Raw genomic sequence first — 18924 nt, forward strand, 5'->3', positions numbered from 1 at the left:
AGTCATTTGCTCGGTTGTAATAAGTGATTCTTTCGAATTCCCTATAAATTAATTAATAATCCCGTTGAGCTAAATTGACCAGTCAGAATCACTCTATTAACGCTACAGGGACATAAGATTGAATATCTTGCCTTCAACACCTGACCCAGCTGTGCTGCATGTCATGTGGTTTTCAATCAATTCACACCAATTTCTCTCTCGTCTTTGCAGAGAATTATAAACAAGCTAAAACCCACTGGCTCCTCTCTTGATGTAATTCCTCCTCGCCTTGTTAAACATGTGAAAACCTTTTAGAATTTAATAAATAAATGTCTTGAATCAGGAACTGTACCTGATAATTTAAAACACGATTATTTAGCTAAGCCAAAATTGTGGAATATTCTGCCGGTTAGTTGTCACGTTTTGGGTTTGTTCATGTCATGTTTCCATGTCTGTCATGTGATTCCCTGTTTGTCATGTGATCCTGCCATGTGTCTTTTCTTTGTCTGATCATTGTTCACAGGTGTCCCTTGTCTTGTCATTAGTCTGTGTATTTAAGCCCTCATGTTTGCCATGTGTCTTTGTCAAGTATTGTTTCTTACCACTTTCAAATAATGTGCATAAATGTGAATCTCTGAACATTCTTAAAGGGATAGTTCACTTTGAAATTAAATTTTGGTATGATTTAGCTTACCTCAAGGGCATCCAAGATGTAGGTGTCTTTTTTTCCGCAGTAGTTTCAATTTTGATATTTTTAGGTCAAACCGTTCTTGTCTGTCAGTCATATAATGCAGGTCTATGGTCACGGTCTCAAAACACAAGCACAGAGTCCAAATTAAAACAATTCCCCGTCGTCCAAATTAAACAATTCCCCATCGTAAGTACACATTGATGGCCTAAGACACGAAACGAGCGGTTTGTGTGAGAAAACGAACAGTATTTATATCGTTTTTACCTCTTATACACAGACATGTCCGAGTGATCTGATCTGACGTGTACGCAGACTGGTGCATAGATATATACACACTAGATGTCACCTTGTCTACGGCAGTTCATTGGAACGAATGTCTTTAAGGCAACTTCTAGTGTATATATCTATGCACCAGTCTGCGTACACGTCAGATCAGATCACTCGGACATGTCTGCTAAAACATACCAAAAATTAATTTCAAAGTGAACTATCCCTTTAAATCAACTCTTAAAGGGACACTCCACTCATTTGCATTAAGCTTTGCATTGTTAGAAACCCAGTCATACTATTGAATGGTCGTGCAACACTCTCTCATTTTCCCCTGAGACGGGAGAAATCCGTTATTTACCTCTTACACTTCCTCCTACAATGACGCAAAAATCGTCATTTTGCGTTATTGTAGGAGGAAGTGTAAGAGGGGGGGATTTCTGTTGAGACTACAAGCACTAGTTCCTCATCTTTCCCAGGGGGCGGGACCCACTCACGTTACAGACCTATTACAGATCAGTGGGTGGAACTTTACTCTCTGAAACTGAAAGCAATATCCTCCATCTTGTTTGAAGCTAAGCTAACAGGCGCTGTGGAGAGGAGACAGATGTAAAGTTATGACAATAGCGGAGGAGAGTGCTCAATATGATATAGAAGAAGAGGATTTCGGAAGTCTGATGCTTGAATCAGGTGTTTGTGGCTACCTTTACAAGCCGCATTATAGCGAAGAGCAGCCGAGGCAGAAGACCTGCCTGCCGCGGACGAGGAGCCCGGACTGGCTCGAGTTAGGGCGGACTGGTGGCGCCGGTGATCTCACTATGCAACTACGAACCGCTACGAACACAGAGATAGAGTCCGTCTGCGGCAAAGAATTTCAACGATGCCAATTTCTCCTGGACGAAATCTCTGAATCAGACGAGGACACGGACGTTTGTGTTGTGAACTATCCTAGTTTCGCACCGCATATGTTCTGACTGAACATCCAGGTACCATGCAATAATTCACCTTTTCGAAAGAAATACAAACGAGGAGTAATGCACTAATGAGTTCGCCAACTAACTAGACATTTTGTGTGAAATGAATTTCAAGCTCTGGTGGTAGCTAGCCTTGTAGACGGAAGAGTGATTTCTCTTATAGGCAGATATGCGCTTTCTGGATAAGTGGGAGTGGCTTGCGGAGCTGTGCAGTGTGGTGCATTGTGGGAGTTGTTGTCTTTCATACAAATGTGTCCTGAAGTTATTTTTTGTCTTTCCTCGGTCACGAAGGCACCAAATTCAAAATTTATTTTACATTTCGACTACATATATGAACCACTTTAAATAAAAAACAATGTTCAAATGGGTGGAATGCCCCTTTAACTTAAAAGCAAGCAAATTATATTTATTTGAAACAGGTAAATAGCAATATCAATATCCAAAACACGTTCATCAGCTACTGTATATCTTTATTGTTATCTTCATAGTTATCGTCCTTACATTTATTCATTAATTTATAAAAAATAAAAATAAAAACTTTTTTTTACATTTGGCAGACGCTTAAATTGGATTTCAAGGTACACATTTACATTCTTATCAGTTCTTGCTTTCCCTGGGAATCAAACCAGTGACACCAACGCTCTACTGTTTGAGCTGTATTCCCGTTCCTTGGTGTGAACGGGCCTTAATACTGTTATTTCTCACAATATTATTGTCAGGATTCCATCTTCACCACCACGCTCTCCTTCACCTCTGCCCACTCGTTCTCTCTCTCCGCCCAGTCATCAAGTCACCCGTTCACTCTCCCCTGATTACTGAGCACCGTCACCTGTGTCCCATCACCAGCACTCCCTACAAAACCCACAGTCTCCCTTCACTCAGTGTCTGGTCTCGTCATTACATGACCCACAGACTCCCGATCACTTACCTGTTGAATTCCTCTCCGGTCCGTCCTTCCAGCATCCTGTTCTGCCTTCAGTCCATCCTGCATCTGCCAAGAGAACGAAAGAGAAAGACTTTACAAATTCAGCTAAGCATTCACTGTTGTTCTGTGTTACTATTACTCACCATCTGTCTGCATCTCCGCTAACCTGCAATAAAACCCATAACCTTACCACCTTGTCTGCATCCTCTGTGATCCCTGACAATTATGACATGTATAAAACATAAATAACACAAAAACAAACACTAATGACCCTCATCTTCATCAACCACTACAGATAAATAATTACAGCAGCATAATATGCATTGAGATTAATATGCTGATTCTTGACGTTTGTGTGTATCTAAAGTTTTTATTTTATTTTTTATTAAATAATTAAATTCAGAATGTTTGATATCTGACAAGAAAACATTGCTGCTGAAAATCTATTAATAACAAGCAACCACTTTTGATCACATTAGTCAATTTTTCTTTATGATGATGAGTGATGTATCACCTGACCATATTTGTTAGCTAATAGTGACCTACCACATTCAGCTGAGTTTCTAGAATGTTAATAGTGCATTACTCATATGTTGCTGTGTAGTTATTCATTAATGAAGGAACAGTATTCAAAGGTCTTGACATTCACAGTATATCCCAGAAGGCTACTTTCTCGAAAACAACAAATATTACCCAGAATTCATTGTTTTCCACTTTATCTATGGTTCATTGATCTCATTACAGTCTTAATGGGAAATGGTGTGTTACGGTCAGAATGTGGCCTTTTTTTACCGCAAGGTTTTACAGTGTAAATATTTGTAAATATTTGCTGATGACCGCAACAATCCTCCATTAATTCCAGGTGAACAAAGAGCATCTTATGAAGAGTGTGAGAAATGTATAAACCATGTACATAAAACATGCACACTGATGCAATTACAGAATAGATGAATAATATATATTCATTTATTCTGTATACTCTGTGAACACACATAAAAGACACATACTGTAACACAATAATGGTATTATAACAGAAGTGGCTCAAGTACAAACTATACAAAAACAGTGTTTGCACAGGAAGAGCATGTGATGGATGATGCTGATAAACACACTCTCCTCCAGTATATAAAAAGATAAACCAGGGCTCCACTCAACAACGCAATATCCAGACGTTGATATTGATCTACTGGACTTGTTCGTGTCACAAAAATAAAAACGTTGAAATAATTAATTCTGAATATTTCTGTTTCAGTATTCAGAGAAACAATGGCGGTCTGGACTGTCTACCTGTCTTCTTGTAGCTTTGAGAGCTTCAGGTAAGAGCATTATTCAATGTTTCACATCCACTGCTGTTAGAGAAATGAGATGTAGCCTAGAAGGCGGCAGGGAACGTCGTCATAGCCGAAAAGGTCAAAGCCATCAGGGGCTCAGTATCATAAAAAGAAACAGGATGAGAAAAAGAAAGCGAAATATACAGGTATGTTACTAAGTGGTTAATTGTTCTACTACAAGCTGGTCGCTCCATCATCACGAGCAAAACATGACGGTGACTGCATATTAGCACCACGGGACGGATTTACCACACGTAATGCTCATTTCAGCAGCGGAATATTATAGCATAGTAAAAAAAAATAAAAAAAAACTTATCAGAGATGGCTGTTTAGTGTAATTGACCAAGTGATAGTGTCATAACCATAACAATTTTGACAACCAGCGTGGACCTGCCAAAAAACAGTTTCAACCGATTTTTTTTTTTAATGAGTTTTACATGAATTCAGTGCACATCAAGAAATAACTTATGCATACATAAATAGATGCTTTTCTTTATGCGGTAATAGTGCAGTTGAAATCACAGACAGGCATTGTGATTTGGGTGTGTAGATTATGAGAATCTGTTTGTTTATGCTGTAGAGTTTTATATTAATGGTTCAAATATGTCAAATCATGACAGGTGAACTCAACACATTTTTGGAGAAACACAAGACAGATGCTACTGTAGGAAGAGAAGCATCAGAGGCAAGCCCCAGTCCCAACTGTAAGTGTTTACTTCTTGTTTACAGCTTAAGCTATATAGAATAGTTTCAAAAGGGTTTAAAATGGTATCTGGCAATGCCATGTCTGATTGTACATGTAGATGAAGACGACACATCGAACTCAGAGGCAGACAGTGGATTGACACCACGGGATTCTGTCAAGACTAGGCCATCAGCAGGTGTGTGCATGTTTCACATATGGTGGCGACCCCCTTGAACGGGGTCTGAAAACTTGGTCCATATATCAAACACGCTTGCATGAATTAATATGAAACTCAGTACACATATAGATCTCATCGGGCCGAACAACTTTCCCTTGGTCAAGTTTTACGCCAGCCCAACAGGAAGTCGGCTATTATGGGTTGTTTGGAAAACGCTTGCTGTGGAATTTGAAATACCCCTCCTAGGAAATTCATCCGCTCGCCACCAAACTCGGTCAACATGAAGACATTGAGGATGCTAAATTGCGGACAGATTTTTGATATCTCGAACGCTTTGGCCGTGGCGAGGAAACTAATTAATGGCTTGGCAGCAGGAAGTGTGTCACTTTCAAAATGCTTTGAAATCACTCTTATTTTTACCCGATTTGCTTCAAACTTTATGTGTATAATGTAGACACACGGCAGATGTAGACCTGTGAAAGGATTATTGATATCTTAGATACTGTTGCCGTGGCAATGCATCAAACTTTAATATTCTTTTTTGATGCTTTTGAGACATTATATATATATATATATATATATTGCTGCTCGCAGCTATATTTATTCTTATTTTTCTATCAACCTTTCGGGCACTTTTGGGGCCCTTAACGTGCTCGAAAACTCTTGAAACTTTGCACACAGGTCAGAACCCACGGCCATCAGGGCCGGGCTGAAGCTGGTACCCGGGCGTTTGTAGATAAAGTTTCTCCATTATTCAAATGCCCTGCCGATGTTGATCCGTGTTTTTTACCCGAAGTTCATCCGATTCACGTCTGGTTAGGGTTAGGTTTTTATTTTATTTATTTTTTATCAATATGTGGAGTTTGGAGTCTGTGTTTTGCTGGGCGCAGGTCGTTTCTTAGTGTTATCAGACATGTCATAAGTTGCATAAGTCATAAGTCCATGTCATAAGTTGCAGTGTCGTCGCTGTTGAGTGCAAAGTCAGTAGGCTAGACGAGGCGAGAGACTCGGGAGCGCGCATGCAGGTGACGTCACTGGCGGTAATTCCGACCCGGGACCTTCACATAAAAATAAGAATACTTGCTTTCAGAGGTAATAGCAAAACCCGCAAAGTGGATAATTTTAATGTGAGATTACAACGCCTTCACACACAGGCAATAAAAAAAGGATTCGTTTTGGTAGAAAAGCTACATACGGCACCTTCAAGTATTTTTCACATATTCTTCACTGATACCCTGTTTGTGAAATAATTTCTGTCCATTTCTATTTAGATTTCTGACATTTTTAAAGTGGAGATGTGGTTAGGGTTCATGTTTCATAAATCATATTTTAGATGAATAAAGATCAAATTAAGCCAAGTGAGCTGTGGACATGAAATGAACTTTCAAATATGGGCGCCTGGAGAGCCCGACAACACTGATGGAATTGAGCACTGCATTGAGATGAACTATGACAGTAAGTAACTGCTGATAATGCTCATAAACTATCTAAATAGACTAAATAAACATTAATTCATTTTTTTTTTTTCGTTTTTCTTCATAATACACAAATGATAAAATCAAATATTTTATTCTATCTTGCAACAGATGGCAACTGGAATGATGACATATGTTCTGTAAAGAAGCCATTTGTGTGTGTGAACTGAACAAGCATGTGGAAAATTAATAGAAGAAACAAGCACCTTTAACTCATTTACTCATACATAAGAAAAGTATGTTATATATGTTTGCATTTAATTATATTTATAGAATCTTAGAAATATGATGGTAATTAGATTAATGTAGTGTTGATACATACCCTTATGAATGTATGTATGTGTATGACCTTGTATATGACCTGATAAAAGTTAATGTGTGACTAAGTGTATGATCGAGATTGAGAGTCTCCATTCAAGGGTATAATATGATTAATATGAGACAAATCTAAACAGTGTGTTAGTTATGGCTGAGAGATATCTTCATTTAGCTTCAGGAAAACAACCTTTGGGGAGGAGGAACAACTATAAAGAAGGAAAGATGCCCCGACTCGTGGTCACACTCTGCAGGCTCTTTGTAATGACTGTATGACTGTTGACCTTTCCTTACAAGAAAATAAATAACCTTAAAGACAATTGATACATGTTTGTCTCTTATTCTGTAATATATATTTGTTTGCCACCACATCACACTCACCCAATATATTAAAGCCACTCTTTAATATATTGGTAATATTAAAGCCACTCTTTAATATTATAGGGCGGCAGTGGCTCAGTGGTTCATGTAGCTTGTCTACAAACCGGAAGGTTGGTGGTTCAATCCCCGGTTCCACCTGACCAAGTGTCGAGGTGTCCTTGAGCAAGACACCTAACCCCAGCTGCTCCCGACGAGCTGGATCGCCTTGCATGGCTGACACCGCCGTCGGTGTATGAATGAGTGAGTGAATGGGTGAATGTGAGGCAATATTGTAAAGCGCTTTGGTGGCCATTGGGTCTGTGAAAGCGCTATATAAATGCATTCCATTTACCACTCTTATTTTGTGTCTCACTACCAGGTTATTATTCTGTACCTTTAATAAATATCAAGTATTTACTCCACTTTCTCCAAAACCAAGTAGTCTATATGACATTTTTTCATATGCATCAACTTTCTGTAACCCATGAAGGACGGCGACCATGGCAAATCCACAGACTAACTCATAATGACGTGATTCAAAAAAAAAAAAAAAAAAAAAAATGTATATGTATTGTTTTATTTATTTTAAAGTTTTTATGGGATACCAAATAAAATATACCAATTATTTGTCATAAACCCAGTGTTCTATCCAGTTACATTTTTAACACACATTGTGTGTTAAAGATCTACACAACATGGGCCCTATCTTGCACCCAGCGCAATTGACTTTTTACACCGACGCATGTATCATTCCTATTTTGCACCCGCGCACAGTGGACTTTTCCCTCCACAGAAGCACGTCGGTAAACTCGGAAATGTTATTCATATGCTATTTTAAGGGCGCAGGCTTACATAATCAATGTAGCGTGTGCACAACGCGCATACACTTTGATTCTCTCATCTACACCGAAGCAGCAGTTTTCATTTTTGCAAATTATACATTATTTCGATAGATAGATAGATAGATAGATAGATAGATAGATAGATAGATAGATAGATAGATAGGGCGCAAGAGTCATTTATCCCGCCGGTATAATAGCAACAGCGCCCAAGACCCGCCCACAAAGTTACTTTCGTTTCGCGCTTAATACTTGCGTTTCAGATCGTTAAAATAGGGCCCCATGTGTAAAAATACCATCAGCACACTCTGCATTGTTTTTAACACATCTCTTTTTACAGTGTGTAGACTTTAAGTTCCTAAACACAGTCTCTTTAAAAATAAATGTTCAAATAACAGCAACATTGCTGATCTCGTGCTAGATACCGCCGACCCCAGGGGGTTAAAGTTGCGCATTGAATTCAAAAAGATAAGAGGATTATGGTCACAGCACACCACAAGAGGGTGAGAGCATGCCAAGTACACCTCAAAATGTTGAATAGCGAGGACTAAAGCTAAAGCCTCCTTCTCAATAGTAGAATATTTCCACTGTGCACAAACAAACCCATCCATCCATCCATCCCATCTTCTACCACTTATCCGGGGCTGGGTCGCGGGGGCAGCAGTCTAAGCAGGGATGCCCAGACCTCCCTCTCCCTGAACACTTCCTCCAGCTCTTCCTGGGGGATACCGAGGCGTTCTCAGGCCAGCCAGGAGACATAGTCCCTCTAGCGTGTCCTAGGTCTTCACCGAGGCCTCCTCCTGGTGGGACGTGCCCAGAACACCTTCCCGGAAAGGCGACCAGGAGGCATCCGGAAAAGATGCCTGAGCCACCACAGCTGGTCCCTCTCGATGTGGAGGAGCAGCGGCTCTACAGGTGTCCACAGGTGTAGAGAATCTGCTCCTAATAAGACACAAAATACAATCCAACCACAAGAGGGGCAGACAGACATTAGGAAACAGCAACCAGTCAAACTACATGCACATGTAACAATGACCATCTGATGCTGTTTTGGCAGGTCATTGAACCATCACTGAAATTCATGGTTCGGGTAACCAGAACAGGAACTGCAAATATTGAATCTGAAAAGCAAACTGCTTCCATGGTGGTAGGCCTGTGCTATTATGACCAAACTCTCCGGCTACAGAAGGTATGCATCCTATCATACTGTAATGACCCAGCAGTCAGCGCTAGCAACTAGGTGCATTATGGGAAATTGTGCGTTGGGAGTTGATTTATGCGTTATTAAAGCAAGATGGTTGGGTATTTGTGTTAGTAAAGTTATGCGTGTTTATGTTCAAGTTAGTTAGGGTGTTCTTGGATGTGTAAGGGAGGGACTTGGCGATGGGGCCTTGCCTGTGTTCTTATTCTGTGTTTGGAATAAAAAGGAGAAAGAACACAGTACTGCCTCCTGCTGGTTTGTTCTACGCCACTCGCAGAGACACTCCTGGTCGTGCGGTGTATGGGACACGAGTGCTCGTATCTCGCGATAGCAATTAGCCTATTAAAAGTGCATTAGCATAGCTTAGCTCTGGTTAGTCCACACGTTTTAATTCAATTCAATTCAATTCAAATTTATTCGTATAGCGCTTTTCACAATACATATTGTCTCAAAGCAGCTTTACAGAAAGTGTATTTCAAAAAAATAAAAAATAAAATGTACATAGAAAAATACAGTTAGTTAATCATGCATTAATTTAGGGCATAACATATCGCCGGCGTCGAGTCGTCTCCTCACGGGCGTGGAGTCGTCTCTGCATGGGTGTTGGAACTGGAGCTGACGTACTCTATTTACCTCGGGACTAGCGTCCCGAGATAACAACAGAAAAGCAGATGGTAAATAATTAGCGTAGCTGCTGTTCCTAATATTAATGCATTCAATCTGATTCAACTGTAGTATAAAAGGTAAGTATTATGTGAATGCTTGGCTAAAGAGATGCGTCTTTAATCTAGTTTTAAACTGGGACAGCGAATCTGAGCCTCGAACAATATCAGGAAGGCCATTCCAGAGTTTAGGAGCTAAATGTGAAAATGCCCTTTTTTCTGAATAACTGAATAACGTTTTACTGAATAACTGCTAGTTATTACAATGGTGCCAGAAGTGGGATTTAGGCTGTTTAGAAGACGCCATTATGGAGCGAAGTGTTCTACATCATCAGCACCCCTTTGCTAAAGGACAGCGCCTACTCGGACATCACTAGCATCTACTGCAAGGCTGAATGGTCTTAAATGGTCTGGGGCGGCCAACACTAGTGCCGAAATCAACAACGATTTGATGTTCTCAAAAGCACACTGGCAGACACTCAACGATTGAAATGGTGTTCTCAGGCTTAACAAGTCGGTAAGAGGAAACACTACAGTCGCAAAATTTTTACAGAACATGCGATTGTAACCCACCATTCCTAAAAAGCATCGTAATTGTTTCCGGTCAGCTGGTGGCGTGAAATCACAAATGGCCCTAACCTTTACAGCAACTGGACGAACTGGTCCACTTCCGATAACCTTCCCCAAGTGAACTAAGGTGGTGGGGGTTACGGCCCTTGCTATGAAAAGGACTGTTGTCAGGAACAGCTAGTTCTCTTCCGGAGGACTGGACCCCCACCAATACCGAACTCCTCACCATCACGGGTGAAAGGACAGTAATGCCTGGAAAGAAGCTGTTGTCTGTGGTGGTGGGGATGAGCCATGAGTTCTGGCTTGCTGATATTAGAGATTTGTTGGCCCTCTGGGGAGCAGGTGTCGACGTGCCGGGGGCCGCCCTATGCCTAGGTAACGAGACCGTGCCACTCCGATGGTGCCGGAGCCGTCATGGAGAAGCCCCACAACCGCCACACGAGAGCTGCAGACACGGGGGAAGCCCCAGGGGAGTATTGCAGCTCAGACCAGTGCATCTCAGCCACTACCACCGCACACTCCATTCGTATCAGCATGCTGACGCTGACGCCCTCTCCAGACGTCCATGCTTCGCTGACGAATGTCGGTACTGCAGTCGGCAGGAAGAATGAGATCTGGGGCCATCGTCGGCAGCAAGGCCGGGTGACAGTGGTGGAGATGGTCCACCGAGCAGCTGAGGCAACAGCAGGCGAATGATCGAGTAGTGGTGAAGGTGAAGGGCTGGTTGGAGGCCCAAACACGTCCGGACTGGCCAGTCGTGTCCTCCCAGGGACCCGAGATCAAGACGCTTCATTCTCTATGGGGCAGCCAGGAGCTCCACGGAGGCATGATCTACAGGCGGTGGCAGGCGGCGGGGGGGAAATCGACCATCAGCAACTCCTGGTTCCCCCCGCTCTGCGGCCTGAGGTCCTCCGTTGGGTTCATGGGGCAGCTAGAGCAGGCCATTTTGGGAACTCCAATATGGTGCGGCGGTTGCGGCTGCGGCAGCGGTTTTACTGGCCAGGATGTTGGCAGGATAAAGAGCTGTACGTCCATTGCTGCGATATTTGCACGGCACAGAAAGGACCCAGCCAACACTGTCATGCACCGTTGCAGCAGTACCTAGTCGGAGCTCCTATGGAGAGGATCGGGGTGGACATCTTGGGTCTGTTTCCCATCACAGAGGCTGGCAACCGTTTTGTCCTGGTCACGATGGACTATTTTACGAAGTGGCCAGAGGCATATGCGGTGCCGGATCAGAGTGCTTCCACGACGGCGCAGCAACTAGTGGATGAGATGTTCACCCGATTCGGGGTGCCGAACGAACTTCATAGTGACCAGGGGCAGGCTTTGAGAGCTGATTTTTCAGTGAAGTGTTCCCGCGATTGGGGGTGGAGAAGACAAGAAGCACTCTCCTCCAACTGCAAAGCAATGGACTAGTTGAGCAGTTCAACCGCACCCTGGCCACCCAAACTTGGCATCTTGACCAGTCAGCACCAGAGAGACTGGGACCAGCATCTGCCCCTGGTCCTGTGGGCACATAGAACAGAGTGTGGGTGTTTTTGTGGGGACACTAACCCTCTTGGGCATTGTAATGACCAAGCAGTCAGCGCTAGCAGCTGGGTGCATTATGGGAAATTGTGTGTCGGGAGTTGATTTATGCGTTTTTATTGTGACCCTTTCTGCGTTGTCGTCTAGTTTGGGGGGTGGGTGAAGTGAATGAAATGCCGTTCTCAGATGGAGCCTCGTGACTCCTCAAAACAATAGGCGCGTTCACTACAGAGATGGCGATCGTCAACTTCCATCTTTGCAGAAAAGTTTTATTAATAAAAATCAATGGACACGCGTCACTGGATTAAAGGCACTTCTTGCTTGTTGCACGCACACAGATATTATGTTGAATAATGGTGGGCTCAGGCTCATAATAACAGTTAATGCCGTCGGCCGGACTCAGACACAACGTTGGCGATATGGCCAAAATTTCATATCCCGATATAGCTCATTTGATATCCCGAAAACGATATACATAACGATATAGCGATTTTTCTGTTAATTAAGTTCATGAATAGTCTATATAAAATTGTGGAAATGCAGTTTGAAATGATATACAAAACAAATAAAAGGTAGTAGGGACTAAATATTTATTTTATTTATTTATTTATTGCAGCGTCTGTGTCTGGAGTTTGTTTTGAGGGCTTACGTCACCACTCGACGCTGCTTTTGCTCGTTGACTTTCTCTGTATTATTTTTCGTGGTTCTTGCGCAGGTGATAAAATAAATTAGTATTGTTGGAGTCCGTTGTTGGCACTGGGAGCCGGCAAACTTTACAAACAACTGTTGTCTGGTCCACGTCGGTCTTCTTATATCCAAACCACATCCATGCGACAGAAGTCGCCCCTCTCGCTTTGGGTTGGCTGGTCATCTGAACCGTCTACTACCGTCTTCCTCCATGTTTGTTTATGTATTGCAGCGTGCATGTGCATGCCGTGAGGTGCATCTTGACGTAAAATTCTGCCGTAAAACGCCTTATCGTGGCGTAAACGATAGAGCCTTATATAAAACGATAGACATTTTCTATCGTCCAGACGATATATTTCGTCATATCGCCCAGCCCTACATCGGATCTATTTCCGCGCCGCACTCTGTTGCGTTGGGTCCCGCGGGAGTGCAGGTCTCTAGTCTACATGTGCATACACAACTTTTAAAAACTGGCAAATGCACTGAAAGCTTCGTTGACAGATTTAAGTTGAAGTTATAAATTAAAGTCCATTTTATTGTCGCCGAATGGGGCATAGTTTGCATAGTAAAAGACAACATGCGCTTTTCGGCAATATACGGCTTTATTGCGGTTATTGTCATGCTTTCTGTCAGTAAATGACAGCTGCTTTCTGGCAAAGCGGGAAGGAAGGATTTGCACAGAGAGATACAAAGTGCGACCGGTTTGAGGGTTTCTGATTGCATAAAATAATAAAAGAAACAAACAAATGAAATTTAATATTTTTTTCTTTCATGTCAGATCCGATGGAAGAGAGTGAAGAACTGAGTGAAGTGGAGGAGGAGAGTGAAGAACTGAGTGAAGTGGAGGAGGAGAGTGAATAACTGAGTGAAGTGAAGGAGGAGAGTGAAGGACTGAGTGAAGTGGAGGAGGAGAGTGAAGAACTGAGTGAAGTGAAGGAGGAGAGTGAAGAACTGAGTGAAGTGAAGGAGGAGAGAGAAGAACTGGGTGAAGTGAAGGAGGAGAATGAACTGAGTGAAGAACTGAGTGAAGTGAAGGAGGAGAGTGAAGAACTGAGTGAAGTGAAGGAGGAGAGTGAAGAACTGAGTGAAGTGGAGGAGGAGAGTGAAGAACTGAGTGAAGTGGAGGAGGAACCTCATGTCAAACCTGGAGAAAAACCTTTGAGTCGCTTAAAGACTAAACAGACATTTTTAAAGAAAAGAAGAGCCAAGAAATATTTCACCTGCACTCAGTGTGGAAAGAGTTTCACAAGCAAATGTAGTCTTGAGTGTCACATGATGATCCACACCGGAGAGAAGCCGTTCACATGTGATCAATGTGAAAAGAGATTCTCATGCAAACGAAATCTTAAGAGTCACATGAGGATCCACACCAGAGAGAAGCCGTTCTCATGTGATCAATGCGGCAACACATTTATTTGGGCATCAGAGCTGAAGACACACCTGACAGTTCATACGAAGGAGAAGCCGCATTCATGTTCTGTGTGTGGAAAAAGTTTTTCACTGCTGAAATATTTACATAGACATGAGAAAATACATACTGATGTGAGAGAGTATGTGTGCTTTGAGTGTGGGAAGACTTTTATTACAGCGGCCAAGTTAAAACAGCACCAGAGAATTCACACTGGAGAAAAACCTTACAAGTGTTCACACTGTGACAAGAGATTCAGTCACTCATCAAATCTGAAAACCCATGCGAGGATCCACACTGGAGAGAAGCCGCATGTATGCCATCAATGTGGAAACAATTTCACATTCAAACATTCTCTTGATGTTCACATGATGATCCACACTGGAGAGAAGCCGTTCTCATGTGATCAATGCGGGAAGAGTTTCAGTCGATCTTCATCCCTTAAGAAACACATGAAAATCCACACTGGAGAAAAGCCGTTCACATGTGATCAGTGTGGGAAGAGTTTCACACAATCATCAAGCCTTGAGATTCACATGAGGATCCACACCGGAGAGAAGCCGTTCTCATGTGATCAATGCAGCAAAACATTTCTTAGGGCATCAGACCTGAAAAAACACCTGACAGTTCATACGAAGGAGAAGCCGCATTCATGTTCTGTGTGTGGAAAGAGTTTTTCACTGCTGCAATCTTTACATAAACATCAGAAAACTCACACTGGTGTGAGAGAGTACATGTGCTTTGAGTGTGAGAAGACTTTTATTACAGCGGACAAGTTAAAACGGCACCAGAGAATTCACACTGGAGAAAAACCTTACAAGTGTTCACACTGTGACAAGAGATTCAGTGTGTCATCATCTCTGAAAACACATGAGAGGATCCACAGCAGAGAGAAGCCACACACGTGTGATCAGTGCGGAAAGAGTTTCTCCTTTAAAAGTGACCTGACGCTACACCTTAAGATCCATGCAGTGGAGAAACCACATCACCTCAGTCTGAGATCACTGTAGCTCATCTTTATGTGCTGAGAAACATGTTTTTTCTAAGTTAGTTTCCCAACAGCCATGGTGAGCGACAGGACATTTTCACATTAACACGAATGTTCGGCACCAAATTCACATGAGCTTTGTCTGTTCAGTCCAATGCAAAAAATGTCAGTAAATGCAGTATCAATCTCTGACAGTAGGTGGCGACAACAGCGCTGCGCAACTTTCTGTTTCTCATTCCCGCTTGTCATGCTTGCTACAGACTGCAATTTTTGGCATTTCTATAAGATTATAAATCACACTGTACGATATGTATCTAACAAACTTGGTATGACATTTTGGATGTAATGTAATATGGACATGGACATAATGGACATAAATGTAGACTGTACAGTGATTACTGTACTGTCCAAAATCCTACATTGTGCACCAGGCCAGAAAGAACATCAAACACTATTTTCATGTCTTCAAACAGCCATTTGTATTGTTGTATTTGTTATGGGGCAGGTCACTCATGTGCGTTGAATTTGATTTGCAATACCCAAGACCTTAGCGTTGCAAGCGCCAACACTATACTGTTTGAGCTACAGGAGAAGATAACTGACTTGATAACTACACATAACATAAGCCACCAAAATTCATCAACTTACCATTTAGAAATGTCCTGTTGCATTCTACATGTGGTCACTTCTTGAGTCTATCCATCATTCTCTGACTCCAGTTTGAAAAGGCTAAAAGTTTTTGAAATTTTTAGTGTCTGTTTGAGGTAAAGAAGAAAGCTGCGCCCCCTGTGCCTGAGCAGCAGTTCATTTACATTTAACCCCCTGAGGTCTACGGTATCGCCGGCGATACCAGCTCGCTTTTTTTTTATTAGTGTAAAAGAAACTCATAAATACTCTGTTGACTTTGATTTTCCATAGGAGTTTCATACATCAATCGATTCTGTTAAATGTGTATTATTTTTGTGTATACTCACAATAAAAACAAAGTGTTGTGCTTTTTGCCAAATAAAGAAAAATAAACACGAAGCGAGTTCTGCCTTCTCTCTGCCAGTGAAGTCCATTCTGAAACGCGTCCGAAAATGAACAATAACTCAGCAAATACTCAGTCAAACAGGCATACAGACACACAGGCATGAAGCTTGAATTCTCTTCTTTTAAATGAAGTAATTTATATAAAAAACAAATATTCTCATCTTGTGAAATCTGTATTAAAAGAGAGCGATTCCAGTCGACCTCATTACAGCTCATTCAGATGTAATGTGACTCCGCCCACGGAGAGCGCGCGCTATTCAAACGCAAATGGCTGAGGCAATCTTGTGAACGCCCCCATCAGCTCGAGAAAACACACAAGTTTATTTAGATCATTGTTTACACCGTCTTGCAGCGCTGTGAGGAATAATACTAATGGAAAATGTCCCTCAGAAGTGCGGGTATATCGAGGAGCGAGCTGAGGAATACTAGTAAGTTTTTTCCTTCTCACGTGAATTTCTTCACGTGGGTTTCTGTTTATGAATGAATAAACGGCAGAGATGCGCGCTGTTTACCACAGCTGGCAAAGACAGTTTAAATTTAAATCGCGTGTGTGAATGAATGATGATGTTTTAGCAAACTGTATTGCTATACTGAGATGAGTAAAAACGTTACATTCAGACGAAATATGAAAGACAACATTTTGTTTAGTAGATTTGGGTACAGTTTTTACTGTAGAATATACTGCCACATCAAATAAGCTTTTGTTTAGCAATTTCTATATATAAAATACTATTTTTGTCAAAAATAAAGTCATCAACTAAGATGTTAGCTGTTCCAATGTTGGCTATATTCAAACTAATGAATACATAGATAAAATGTAGGCCTATAATAATTTTTTTTACAAAGAAAGAGTACACTTGAAATATTGTTGAAATTGTAATTATTGTTGTAATTGTAACCGTTTTAATAAAATAGCAAAACATATTTACAAGATAGATGTAAGCAAAATCTTAAATGGTCAATATAAATCTTCTTCTAAATATATCTTTTGTCCTTGCATTGTGGCTCAGTCACTGTGTCACACCTGAGTGAATGGCTCATCATTATGCAGAGTGGGTGGGACATTGTATTCTAAGGTGTAAACCACTCCTTGTTCACGCCCCCCTCGCAGATTGGCTTTCCAAGCAAAACCTGTTTTACATCAATTTAAATCAATGTATGGTTTTATGTGAACGATAAAGCAAGACTATTTTCACATAATTTTGAAGAAAAAACTATAGGCGACGACATCCATTAGTCATTGCCACATATTTAGTATGTGTTTTGTGGCCTTATTTCAAAAACTTTAATTTTTAGTTTTTTCGATAACCACGCATAAACATTATTCTCTCAAAAATGAAAACATGTACGTACATGTGGCTCACATATTATTGTAGTCCTGTTTGTGCTATATAGAGTGAATTTACACCTTTGCCATTAATATGTTTATAAGCAACTGAAAAAAGCACAAATGTCAGAGCATGTCAGAACACCCCCAGGGCCCAAAAAAACGCTCAGACTCCAGAGGGTTAAAGGGACACACAAAAACGTTTTTGCTCACCATTAACCCTCTGAGGTGCTGGCGCGTTTTGCTGGATTTTCTCCACATTGTAGCACTATAAACTTAAATTACTCCGTCATTTATGGTCATACAGAAAAAAGAAATATAAAAAAAGAATCTGTGATATTTCTACTTTTGTGTGTCCACTTACAATCAAATCAAAACATTGTGCTTTTGTAAAATAAAGAAAATAAACAGGGTGTGCGTTCTGCCTCTCCGTCGCGGTGAACTTTTTTTTCTTGAGCACGTCTATAAACTGAAACAAAACTCAGCGAATACTTCTCACACATTTATGAGCCATACACCTTTATACACATTTAAGTGTGTACTTTTAAATGATCGGATTCAAACTGAAAACAAATATTCTCTGTTTAAGTAATTTGTATAAAACCAACAGGATGTCCAGTATCTCAAACGCTTGCTAATTACTTTTTAATTCGACACGCCCACTCGCGCAAAAGAGATTCACATGCAAATCTCCACATGGAACGCGAACGCCCTCGTTACCTCAAACACAAAACACCAAAACACTTCACAAGTCTCTGCTTTTCGTCGAGTTTGGAAGACACGTCTGAGCTTACATTGGATTTACCTAAGAAGAAGAACGCGATTATAAGACAAGAAAGATGTAAGGTAAGAAATTCTTACTTATTAGTTTATGGTATTGTTGCATAAACTTCACATTGCAGTTGAACTGTTGCTAGATATATGGTGAATATTATACTATTTAGACCCGTGTTTACTGTTAAATACTGTTTGTGGATATCTGCTCAAACATAGATATGTATAACCATAATGTTTAATATTTTGGAGCGCGATGGCGTTTGAATGTATCATATTTTGGAGCGCGCTGTGGGTTTGAATGTACCATATTTTGGAGCGCGATTGCGTTTGAAAGGAAATATGCACCAAACACATTAGGCTTTATGTTTTTACTATTATCTCATTTCCTATCATCATAACGAATGGAAACATTTGAAGTAACATATGATAATCAATATATTTTTCTCTAGCGTAGTTGTTCTTGAAATCTTTTGGAAGATTTAATTTATTGTTATTATTATTTTATGCAGCACTGCGTAGCCTATGCCTACAAGGCACAACAAACCTGGTGTTCATTATATATTGTTGGAAACGTGTGTGTGTGTGTATTCTGTGAATTTTAAAAATAAATTTTAACCAGAAAAATCTAAAATCTATTCCCAAAATCGTGCAGCCCTATAGTTTCTCTTGATATCAGTATGTTCACAGTTTTTTCTTTTTTTTTTTCTTTCAGGGACCAGATGC

At 41.0% G+C, this 18924-nt stretch overlaps 4 protein-coding genes across 6 annotated transcripts in view; 3 read left to right on the forward strand and 1 right to left on the reverse strand.

The window, feature by feature from the left end:
* Nucleotides 1-13535, forward strand: part of LOC309502936 (uncharacterized protein) — a 217345-nt gene extending 203810 nt beyond the window's left edge. Inside the window, exons 2-5 of one of the 2 annotated variants that reach the window (XR_014207436.1) lie at nt 4788-4871; nt 4971-5048; nt 6364-6485; nt 6617-7140. Coding sequence is in view for 1 of the 2 variants with exons in the window: in XM_082175604.1 (XP_082031730.1) it covers nt 4788-4871; nt 4971-5048; nt 13448-13530 (245 nt within the window). In the remaining variant the exon portion in view is untranslated. Of the gene's footprint in view, nt 1-4787; nt 4872-4970; nt 5049-6363; nt 6486-6616; nt 7141-13447 lie in introns of those variants that run through there. The other variant, XM_082175604.1, reaches the window with a different exon arrangement.
* LOC309502253 (uncharacterized protein) overlaps nt 1-18924 on the reverse strand; it is a 166849-nt gene that overhangs the window by 78221 nt on the left and 69704 nt on the right. The window lies entirely within an intron of this gene.
* The window catches only part of LOC309500348 (uncharacterized protein), a 252069-nt gene that overhangs the window by 34521 nt on the left and 198624 nt on the right, over nt 1-18924 (forward strand). The window lies entirely within an intron of this gene.
* On the forward strand, nt 13534-16347 carry LOC309508403 (uncharacterized protein; the record flags this gene model as incomplete). Its single annotated transcript, XM_082183021.1, has 1 exon — nt 13534-16347. A coding segment is annotated over one exon (1554 nt), but the record flags the coding sequence as incomplete, so codon positions are not given.

This window comes from Leuciscus leuciscus (assembly GCF_965113295.1).
Source record: "Leuciscus leuciscus genome assembly, chromosome: 1".
NCBI lineage: Eukaryota > Metazoa > Chordata > Actinopteri > Cypriniformes > Leuciscidae > Leuciscus > Leuciscus leuciscus.